The 12,296-nt window shown below is 40.6% G+C and overlaps 1 protein-coding gene across 4 annotated transcripts in view; it reads left to right on the top strand.

Annotated features, from left to right (window-relative positions):
• Positions 1-12,296, top strand: part of LOC132870885 (butyrophilin subfamily 1 member A1-like) — a 106,227-nt gene that overhangs the window by 60,469 nt on the left and 33,462 nt on the right. For all 4 annotated transcript variants that reach the window (XM_060904862.1, XM_060905123.1, XM_060904938.1 and 1 more), the window contains 3 exons: positions 375-404; positions 6,654-6,686; positions 8,800-8,823. In XM_060904862.1, the coding sequence (XP_060760845.1) occupies positions 375-404; positions 6,654-6,686; positions 8,800-8,823 (87 nt within the window). The remainder of the gene's footprint in view (positions 1-374; positions 405-6,653; positions 6,687-8,799; positions 8,824-12,296) is intronic.

Here is a 12,296-nt window from a genome sequence, read left to right as displayed (position 1 = left end):
TTCGCACTCTCAGTTTTCAATCACCACATTTACACATTTCTTTTCAAGCATTACAAATTCAGGTTGAGTTTCTACTGACTCTGATTTCACTCCATCGAGGGTTCTGTAAGAAGAGTAGACACAAACATCACTCACAATACATTAAATGGCTTGTTTTCTATCGGAGTCATAACTGACCTGTAACATCATGTTCCACTGTGTGAAGTGTGCTTCATCATTTAACAAATACATATCATCAGAGGACACTTACATTTCATAACTGCAATCTGATGTGTTGTTCATTTACTTTATCACTATATTACACTGCTTCATCTATTTATACTTTTATTTATATACAATTTACAGAGAATACTCAACCATTTTATCTGTTTCAGCCTCAGAGCTTCGAAAGAAGCAAAATGCAGGTGAGAATAAAGTGTGTGTGTGTGTGTGTGTGTGTGTGTGGCCTGAAAGGAATTTCAATAAATACACAAATTACTGATATGAATGATCATTTTGACATAACATTAGCTCTGCTGTGCACTACATGGCCAAAAGTATGTGGACACCCCTCCTAATTCAGCTGTTTCAGCCACACTCATTACTAACAGGTGAATAAACTCAAGCCCATAGCTGACAATCTCCACAGACAAACACTGGCAGTACACTGCAAAAAATTGAAAACTGAATTTGAGGAGGAAATTACTTAATACTAGTGAAATTACCTTGCTGCACTGGCAGATATTTTTACTTGATAAGACATCTTAGAATAAGTTGGTTGCAATCTAGAACTAAGTTTAATAATCTCAGAAGTGGTGTCTTGTATTCTTGTAAGAGGAAATGTTAGATCGTTTCAACTATTTTCTAGATATTTTCACTTGCTAAGATATTTTTTTCAGTGTAGAATGGGTCGAACTAAAGAGCTCAGTGCCTTTAAACACGGCTCTGTCAGAGGATGCCGCTTTTACCACAAGCCAGTTTGTGAAATTTCTGCTCTGCTAGATTTGCCTCAGTCAGCTAGAAAGATATGTTCACACTCACGAGCAACAAAGCAACAGGCAGCCAGTCATGTTCTCTATACACACATGACACAGAGCTGCGATTTCAGCGACAGTGACAACGCAACAAGCAACATGCGAGTTTACATTTTCTCAACTTTATGCAAATTAGGTAATAAAGTGGTAAATCCAAACAACTGGCTCAAATGATTCCTCAGACTAATCGTTTGGGGCACGTAGTACAATATTTTTTCATTCCCTGCAATTAGTTCCTGTACTGCTTAACTAGAATAAAATGGGGAAAAAACTCATAAGTGGTTTAATTTTAACTGATTTCTCATTAAACCTGTTTTGAGACATTACAAAGAAAACAAGGCAATCAGAGATAGCAGACCTCGCCCCCGCAGCATAACGATGATTTCCTCTTGGCTATTTTTTTCTTTCCTGCCTCATTTTATTTCCGACCTGCAATTAGTTCCTATTTACTGCTTCACTAAAATAAAATGGGGGGGGGGGGGGGGGGGACTCTTCACAATAGATTCAATTTAACCTGTCCTTGATGATTTCTCATTAAACCCGTGTAGAACTTTGAGCGGGTGGGTGGAGCACAGAAGTACGGCAGGCCAGAACTGAGTTTCCAAAAACTCTTTATTATAACACTTTTCAGTTTTTTCACTCACTCAGACACACGCACATCAGCCGTCTGGTTGGGGAGAGAGCTCTCTTCCTCTGCGCTCTCTCTCCTTATATAGGACGCGGTCACTGGGAAGACACGCAAACAGGTTAATTGACATCAGGTGTAGTGATTCTGCCACTTACCTTCCCTGACTCTGCCCTCCGGTCACAGACCGATGCTTGACCACGCCCCCGCTGCCACAACCTGTATCGAGACATTACAAACAAAACTAACTAGTACAGTTAGCTTGTGTTGCTAATAGCAAATCTATCTCTGTACACAAGGAGAGCAACCCCCCCACCACCACCAAGAACATTCCAGTAGGGGTAAATAAATGCCTCAACGAAATATCTTCGTCTGCCGAATGTTTCGACAGAGCGGTGCAACATGCCCTTGATAGCAGCAGCTATGGGCACCGCCTACGCTTTGATGCGGCCAACGCCCAAAGACTCCATGCCAGACGAAACCATGGCCGGAAGATAACCTGGTTTAACCCCCCTTACAACAAACAGGTTAAAACAAACGTGGGGAGAAAATTCCTCGCAACAATTAAGGATTGCTTTAGACGTGGGCATCCCTTGGCCAGGATTTTCAACAAGAACACCCTCAAGTTGAGTTATTCCTGTATGCCAAGTCTGGCCGCCAAAATCAGTGCACACAACAAGAAAATACTGACGGAAACACCGGAGCTGCCCAAGATGTGTAACTACCACAATAAGACGACCTGTCCCCTCAACGGTGCGTGCCTTACAAAGAACGTTATTTACCAAGCCACCGTTGAGAGCAAGCGCGGTAAGGAAACCTATATCGGGCTTATGGGGGATACATTCTAGTCACGCTACAATAATCACACTGCGTCATTCCATCACGTGGGCAAGCGTCACACAACAGAGCTGAGTAAACATATATGGATTCTAAAGGAATCCGGAGAAAATTACACATTGGCATGGGACATTATAGCACATGCCCCGGCATGCAATAATCAGTCCCCCCAGGATTTCGCGGGCCTTTTGTGTGATTGTTGTGGGCTAAAATGTCTGATGTTGCGGGGGGTTCCAAAAAATTGCGAAGAAAGTTGCAGTGCTTTTTAGGTTTTTGTTGCGATTACATTGCAGGAGGAAGTGAAAGTTGCGAGAAATTATTGCGATTTTCTCTTTTTGTGATTAAAATTGAGTGATATGTTAAATATTAAGTTATTACTGAAAAACTATTGATTAAAAAAACAAAAAGACACTGAGAAATGGTCCTATAAACAACTTTACCAATATAAAAGATTACCAGGACTACAAAAATGCAGAAAAATAGGCTTTACTTATCCAAATGCACCTGTTGGTTCAAAAGTTAAAGTGCATAGAACCTCACAGCACAACATGAAGTTACCTTAAAATATAATATAAATGCCTCAGCTTTCATGTAAGAAAAAAAAAAAACTTAATACTAGTACTGTGTGCAGGCAGTCTCTCCTGAAGACTAAATTAAACAATAATTATAAACTAATAAAATAAATGGCTCAGGCTTCATAGAAGAAAAAAAAAAAAACAATTTGAACAGAATCTCACAGTATGATGCTGAAGCTGCCTAAACAATGGAATATAAAATACCATTTTGGCAAAATGTTGGCATCCATTAATTTCTTGTATTAAGTAAAAATAATGTAAAGTGCACACAGTCCTTCACTGTAAACATAACACACTTTCAGTAACAGAATTTAAGCCTACATAAACACTGACTGACTGACATCATGCAATGTTGCCAGATACTGCTGACGTTTTCCAGCCCAAAATATGTTCAAAACCCGCCAAAATGCACTTAAAACCGCCCAATCTGGCAACACTGCGCACATGCTGCTTCTCTTGAACGTATACATGGAAGTAAGACGGAAGGTAGTTTGTCGACGTCACCTCAAGACGACACCAACGATTGGTCAAATTTGCGGGAAAGTTGCAGTGATTGGATATAATTGCAACACCGCCCTGAATTCACGGGGATTGGTTGAATTTGCGTTGAAGTTGCAAATCGCAACATCGCGAAATCCTGGAGGGTCTGAATAATAGCACTAAGCGCTGTAACTTGTGCCTCGCAGAAAAATATTACATTGTATGCAAACCACACCAAGGCACGCTAAACAAGCGCAATAGTAGGTTTATTTTAGCAAACACCTCGAGTATAAAAGCAGCCGTGTATTGATGACGCACCTGATGAGAGTGCAAGTCGCTCTCGAAACAGGCTTGTCGTGCGCAATAAAGTTATGCGTACAAATTGAAGTATTTTCTCTATTTTGTTTTTTATATAATATATGGGGCACTGCCTAACAGTGGTGCTCCTGATTAGTGTAAAATGATTGTAGAGTTTTGTCCGTGCCTGCGACCCTATAGAACAGGATAAAGCGGCTAGAGATAATGAGATGAAATTAAAAATAAGCACTGGGGGAAAAAATATGTCGTATGTAAATAAAGATACAAATCTCGTTGTCTGGTGGTCAAGTGTTCATGAGATATGTTCATACATACAGATGGACATTGTACAGTCAAAAGCCATCAAAAATTAGGTTGATGCAGCCCCATATTCTCTTAAGTATGGAGCTCTGTTCCGCTAATACAAAAATGCATGTTATATAGCGTACAACAAAAACAATTTCTCACTTTTTCCACTTTGATAAAATGTTAAAATTAAAAGTATATTTTAAAGACAAGTAAATCATATCTTGTCGTAACGTGTGTGCTGGAAGCGACATTTTGTTCAGGACTCCTCCTCATTGGAGCTGAATGGACGGTACACACCCACCGGGGACAACAGTCGTGCTCACTCCATGCCCACAAGAGATAAAATACAAGCGACATGAGTGACTTGTAACATCAGGGGCCATAGGGTTAGTGCTATTATTGTGAATCATCAAGGAGCAACAACAGTTCAAGCACGAAGTGATAGTCCACAGAAACTGACAGAGCAGGGCCGCTGAGTGCTGAAGCATGTAGTGCAGAAAAACCCTCTGCTGCATCACTCACTACAGAGATCCAAACTGCCTCTGGAAGCAACATCAACACAAGAAATGTGCATCAGGAGCTTCATGAAATAGGTTTCCATGGCCAACAGCTGCACACAAGCTTCAGATCACTATGCGCAATGCCAACTCCATATTAACACCCATGGTTTTGGAATGGGACGTCCAACAAGCTCATATACAGGAGGTGTGATGGTCATGTGTCCAAATACTTTTGTCCATATCCATATGAACCCATTCATGTATTCAACACCACATTTTTACTCCATGAAATGTACAGGGTGTCCATAAAGTCTCTTTACAATTTAAAAAAATTATTACAAAGGCAGTTATTGAGATATTGTAACTAGATTTATTTTATTTTAATCAGTGTTTATTAATTTTTTTTCAACTGCAGTTAATAGACATCTATATGGGCACCATTAGTTGCACGAAGCACATCAAGACGGTACTCAAACCAGGATACACATTGTGTCTTTTCTTGAGGAGTAGCCATTTTATAGGGGTGGGGTTCAGTTTCCATCAACACAGTATCTGAAACACAAAATTGTAATGTGAATAACAACTTTAATCAACACTGATTAAAATAAAATAAATCTAGTTACAATATCTCAACAACTGCCTTTGCAATATTTTTTTTTTAATTGTAAAGAGACTTTATGGACACCCTGCATTATCGTGAAGTAGAAATCTCAAGTTCAATCAAGTGAAATCTGGTTTTATTCAACACGTACAACTAACACCATGGGAAATAATAAAGTCGAAAGTCCTTTCTCGCACCATATGGTGCATAGGGCGGCGCCGATCTCCGTTTCTGTAGCCCTCGGCCTCTTGCCTGTTACATAGCTAGGGTTACAGTGGGGGGCTAGTCCTCTGGTAACCGCGAGAGTTTGGGGGAAATAATAAGTGTATTAAACAGGATCCTACAAGTATGTCTTATCTCTAATTTGAACTTTTGGTTTGTAGTGTAAATATTATTCACATGGTGCACTACACACATTTTTATTGTTATTGAATCTAATTGTATTTGTTGAAAATAATTGCTGCCAGCTGAAACATATTAATGACCTCAGTAATTATCCAATCAAAGGCTCTTAAGTATTTACTAATTTAAATCCAAACTGTGACTTTTTTGTCCTGGTAGTGTATTTGATGATTTTCTATCATATTGTGCAGCAGTAAGGCACTGTGTGATATTAAATGTGGTAGTGATTGTGCTGAACTCGCACTAACACTGACTCAGTAGTGTTTTATCAACCCCTTCCCCTCAGTACCCAGGACTTATAGAGACACAATTTAACATGGTGAAGGTTCATGAGAAGGTGCAGATCGGGGCAGAGGGCAGAAATTACAGCTGCTCCTCATGTTTATTGAAATGAATGCTACCAGATTATGAGCAGCTCAGGTCATGTATCCAGATTTGGACAACAGGAAGCAAACAGGAAGGAGGCTTATGGAGTGAAATCAGAGTCAGCAGAACCCGATATTATACTACATTTTATTATGACCTGAATTTTTTAAACCAGAATTTCTGAAACCTTGAATTTCTTAACCTAAATTTTCAGTGTCAGAATTTCAGATAGTTTAATTTAGGACAATTATATTCAAATATCCTAAAATTCACACACTCAGTTTTCAATCATCACATTTACACATTTCTTTTCAAGCATTACAAATTCAGGTTGAGTTTCTACTGACTCTGATTTCACTCCATCGAGGGTTCTGTAAGAAGAGCAGAGACACAAACACATCACTCACAATACATTAAATGACTTGTTTTCTATCGGAGTCATAACTGACCTGTAACATCATGTTCCACTGTGTGAAGTGTGCTTCATCATTTAACAAATATAGAACATCAGAGGACACTTATATTTCATAACCGCAACCTGATGTGTTGTTCATTTACTTTATCACTATATTACACTGCTTCATCTATTTATACTTTTATTGATATAGAATTTACACAAAATACTCAAAAGTATTTTATCTGTTTCAGCCTCAGAGCTTCAAAAGGAGAAAAGATACACAGGTGAGAATAAACCTTTTGTGCTTTAAAATCATACTGAATAATCAAATGTAAGATAAAGCACTTTCAAAGGTCTACACATAAGAAATGGTGTGTGTGTGTGTGGTCTGAAAGGAACTTCAGTAAATACAAAGATTACTGATATGAATGATCATTTTGACATAACATTAGCTCTGCTGTACACTGCACGGCCAAAAGTATGTAGACACCCCTCCTAATTCAGCTGTTTCAGCTGCACTCATTACTAACAGGTGAATAAACTCAAGCCCATAGCTGTACAATCTCCACAGACAAACACTGGCAGTAGAATGGGTCGGACTAAAGAGCTCAGTGACTTTAAACATGGCTCTGTCAGAGGATGCTGCTTTTACCACAAGCCAGTTTGTGAAACTTCTGCTCTGTAAGATTTGCCTCAGTCAGCTGGAAAGATATGTTCACACTCACGTGCAACAAAGCAACAGGCAGCCATTCATGTTCTATATACACACATGACACAGAGCTGCGATTTCAGCAACAGTGACAACGCAACAAGCAACATGCGAGTTTACAAATTGCAGGAAGAGTTTTATTAAAAACACGCTAGCAAACAGATCCAAAACATGGACAAAGGCAGATTCGAAAACCAGGCAGTGGTTGAGTGAGGCCAAGTACCACACTCCACAGAGCGGGGCTTTATGGAAGAGTGGCCAGAAAAAAAGCCATTGCTTAAAGGGAAAAAAAAAAAAAAAACACGTTTGGAGTTTGCCCAACAGCATGTGGCAGACTCCCCAAACACATGGAAGAAGATTCTCTGGTCAAATGAGACTAAAATTGAACCTTTTGGCCATCATGGGAAATGCCATGTGTGGCACAAACCCAACACTTCCCAACACCTTCAGAACACATTCCTACAGTGAAGCATGGTGGTGGCAGCATCATGCTGTGGGAATGTTTTTCATCTGCAGGGACAGGAAAGCTGGTCAGGACTGAAGGAAAGATGGATGGCACTAAATACAGGGCAATTCTGGAGGAAAACCTGTTTGAGTCGGCCAGAGGTTTGAGACTGGGACGAAGGTTTACGTTCCAGCAGGACAATGACCCTAAACATACCGCTAAAGCTACACTGGAGTAGTTTAAAGGGAAACATTTAAATGTATTGGAATGGCCTTGTCAAAGCTCAGACCTCAATCCTATTAAGAATCTGTGGCATAACTTGAAGATTGCTGGACACCAATGCAACCCATCTAACTTGAAGGAGTTGGAGCAGCTTTGCCTTGAGGAATGGGCAAAAATCCCAGTGGTTAGATGTGCTAAGCTAATAGATGCATACCCCATCAGACTTGCAGCTGTAATTGCAGCAAAAGGTGGCTCTACAAAGTATTGACTTTAGGGGTGAATACCTATGCACACTCCAGATTTGTTTTTTCATCTTAACTATTGTTTGTGTCACAATAAAATAATTTTCACCTTTAAAGTGGTAGGCATGTTGTGTAAATCAAATGGTGCTAACCCCGCGAAAATCCATTTTAATTCCACCTTGTAATGCGGCAAAACAGGACAAACACCAAGGGGGATGAATACTTTTGCAAGACACTATAATTCATCCTCATGGTGTGCACGCATGTTGCAGTCTGTGGCTGTGCGCTCCGAGCTCCAACACACGTGGACGTGAAAGATGTAACCAGAAAACTGTTTGACATACTTTATCATGTTTGATATTCGATCATAACTATACAGTATTGATGTAAAGTGAAAGTGCTGGTTCACTGCTGTCCACCAGGCATCCAGCAGAGTCACACCATAATAAATGCCGTGGTCTTGTTTCTGGTGCATGGCATGTGGTGTCAAAGAAAGGAATAAATATGCATCATAAATGCGATGTGTATCTCATTATTGGTCTCACTGTCACTGACGGGAAATACACAACACCATTTGATGGTTCATATGCTATATATATCCTTTCTTTACCTTCTCTATTTTTAGGGAAACTCTACTGATGGAAAAAAACAAACGTTTTTGGTATTTTAAATATTTGTACTGTTTTTTTTGTCTGTAGTGTAAATATTATTCACATAATTATTATTTTTATTGACTTGTTTTTGGATAAATTAATCTAAAATATGGCTTCTTGTTTCAGAGTTTATAAAAGGGTTGTTGGCAGGTAAGAACAATTTGTTTTTTCTTCAGTACAGGTAAATCACAGTCTCTGCTGGGTGTGAGAAAGAGAGAGAGAGAGAGAGAGAGAGAACATGGACATGATTTTGTTTTGAAACAAAAGTGCTGAGGGGAAAAATAAATGAATTTTAAATCAAGTGGTTTAAAGGTTGAAGGTTTTTTAACTCCTCCGTTTTGTCTGGAAAACTTCAGTGTAACCTGTGTTTAAATCCACAGTTCATTAATCATGGAGTAACAATAGTTGTTATTGTTATTGGGTTGCTGTGGTTTCTATCACCTACACTGGGAGTTTACTGGGTGTCTGTTAGAAGAAAGAATGTAAAGTCTGATCCTACAGGATTAAACTCACCATTATACTGAACTACAGCTTCACACTTTAGCTCGATAATAGATTTATATGAACACAATATCATGATGATAGTTTTCTGTAAATAAATCCATTCTACAGTAATGCAGGGGCAGCTCGGATCAATGGGCTAGCAGGGATAAGCCCCGCCCATCTTTCAAAGGTTAAAAAAATATCTAAGGTTTCATTTTGTGCATCACATCATCTTATCTGCGTCACACCAATGTTTTAAAGAGGATTATTTGTGATCAGGCCTGCCGACAGGGGGGGACAAACGGGTATGTTGTCCCGGGCCCAGGAATGGGGAGGGCCCAGAACTGGGCTCTCATGAAGTTGCGATTAAATTATTTTATTTCCATTTCAAAATGTGTTGATTTGGGGGAGAAATGTGCTATATTTGCATTCAATAAATGATTTCTAGATCTTTTGCCTTTATTGTCTTTGAAAAAGGCGTCAAGAACCCCCTACCACCCCTAATGCAAATGTGGCGGTCGGGGGTATTGCCGCCGCCTTGTAGGGGTTACCAAATATTTAAGTCTGGGGTGGACTGAGCAGGACAGGATCCAAGTCCTCCTCGCTCAATGCCTTTAGCCTCAGTGTTCAAAAATATGAGCAGGTTGTCTCCTGTTCAGCAGCCTGGCCCTGGCACTGACTTGCTTGGATAGGGTAAAGTGGGCTTCAGGATATATAGAGTGTCCGGTGGCTGCCTGAAGTGTGTGTAGTGTGTAAAAGGTGAGTACTAAATCGACTCGGCACCACTCCCTACTTTCCCAATCCAGCTGAACAGGTGAGGCGCCCCTACCCCCAGATAAGTAGCCCAAGACGCTAAAGTAATAAGCAATAGTAACATTTATTACCGGGATGATTAAAGAAAAATGATTACAGGGTCTATAGCCCCTTTGTAGCAGAGCTTTGTTTTAGAAAGATAATTAAAAAAAATAAAAAAACAAAAATAAAGATCAATGTTTCTTTTAACAAAGGAGTACTTCTACTGTTGACTATATTACCACCAGCTGTCAGTAAACCAAACCTTTCTTTCATTTACTATACCATAACACAGGCCATTTTTAACCATACACTTATGGGAGGTGGTACTTTAAACTAGTTTCAAAATAAACTTCACTGAATGAATTCTCTTCACATACAACATTCATCTCAAATGACATTCACTTATATCAATGAACCATATCAATGGAACAAAAGGCATCCCCTTGATGTCTCTCTCAAGACAAGGTAACATTCAAAATAATCATCCAGTTTACAAAAAAAAACATTTGTTTTCTCAAAACAATATCAATTTCCAGACATTAGGCTATATCCTTCTTTTCACAAACATTCAAAAGGGCAATAAACAGTGTCAGTATGAGTGAGAATGTCCTGTGTGAGCTCTGTTGCAGTATGCTGAGGCGGGCACGGTTTGAGTCTGCGCGGAGAGTGCAGCTAAAGGTAGTCCCGGCTCTCTCCAAGCGCGAGTGGCATGTGTGCTTGTAGGTGTACGAGCGCAGCTTCAGTTCAGGCCGCGCAAGTACGCATGTATTAGTCAGTATAAATGGGGACGTGCAATGTACCGATATTACCCTCAAACAGCAGAGATCACGTCGTGGATGTCTGGAGGATGGCAGGGAAAACCTTTTCGTAGCTATAACTGCAGGCTCACGAAACAAATGCAGGCTCCACTTGCAGGAGAAAGGAAGCTGAGCTTGAAAATGGCGGCGCCTTGTGGTAGTACAGCAGGGTGGCGGGATTCCACTGTTAGCTCTCCTCTGGGTAGCACTCACTTAACCAAACGAAACTATGACGAAATAAAACTTTTCTATTACTTCAAGCGACCTGGACGATAAACAATTGCACTAGACTCACACCTTTACGCTCTTCCAGGCGTCTTCACCCGTGTAGCCCATCTGTGCATCTCCATGCCACTTTGTAAAGCTAATGGGAAAATTAACTTAAAGGCAGCCCACTTCGGTGCTCGCAGTATCAAAGAAAACGCAAACATAAGAGTAACCGTGGTACCAACTTCAAACGTATGTACTCACTTATGCAGTTCTCTAAACTTTACTTTATTTAATCTTTAGCACAGTGTAGCTCTCGCCTAGCTACCGCGCACACCGGAGCGCTCAATCCCGCTTTTTTTTTCTATCTCTCCCACTGCTCGTGCACACCCAAGTGCGTTCATGAAACTCTCATCTCTTAAAGGCACAGTGCCTATTTGCACTCGTTACACAAAAATGGTTTGGTCTGACTCTTTCGCTACGTTCACACTGCAAGGCTTAATGCTCAATTCCGATTTTTTTGTGAAATCCGATTTTTTTGTGAGGTCGTTCACATTAACAAATATATGCGACTTGTATGTGATCCTCAGTATGAACGAAAAGCGACCTAAAAGTGTTCCGCATGCGCATTGCAGGATACGACGATGTCACATGCAGTGAGCATGGCCAGTGTTTACGGAAGTAAAACTGCCCGGTTGCGGTATGATTCATCCAATCTAGCTTGAATAGCTATATCCCCCCAAATGGAAATCAGCTCCCTAACCTCTGCGTCCTTCCATTGAGAAGATTCAGAACCTTCACAGCCCGAAGCATCCCTCGCATTGATGTCATGCGCAGGGGCGCAGATACGTTTTTTGAACTGGGGGGGACAAAAAACTGGGGGGGACAAAGCTGCCAGCAAACCAACCCCAACCCCGATATGCCTGTCAAACTTGTTGTGGGTTACCATAGCAACCAAGCTCGAGCTCGAAACCTGTGCAGTCTGCGCAGCTCAACCAACCGAATATCAGTCTTTGTTTTATTTTGTGTGAGTTGTTGCAACTATGTAAACACTGCCGTGCACCTCAATAAACCGAATGGTAATTAGTCTTTTGATTTTTCCGTGAGGTTTGCCTTATGCAAAGAAAGACAGCATAGACGTTTTTTCCTTCCTATAAGTCGGGGGGACCGAGCGAGGTGAATTTAAATCTGGGTGGGACGAATCCCACCCGTCCCCCCCTCTATCTGCGCCCGTGATTATGCGCCATGTTATTGTAACTTTTTTTGAGAGACCCGCCGCCTACTTCAGCGCAGAATAGTGACGTTTGTGGCTTGTTGATGACGTGTAAGTCGGATGAATGC

Source organism: Neoarius graeffei, chromosome 1 (assembly GCF_027579695.1).
Source record: "Neoarius graeffei isolate fNeoGra1 chromosome 1, fNeoGra1.pri, whole genome shotgun sequence".
Lineage (NCBI taxonomy): Eukaryota > Metazoa > Chordata > Actinopteri > Siluriformes > Ariidae > Neoarius > Neoarius graeffei.
The sequence above is the reverse complement of the archived record's forward strand: the minus strand, read 5'-3'. Positions and strand labels throughout refer to the sequence as shown.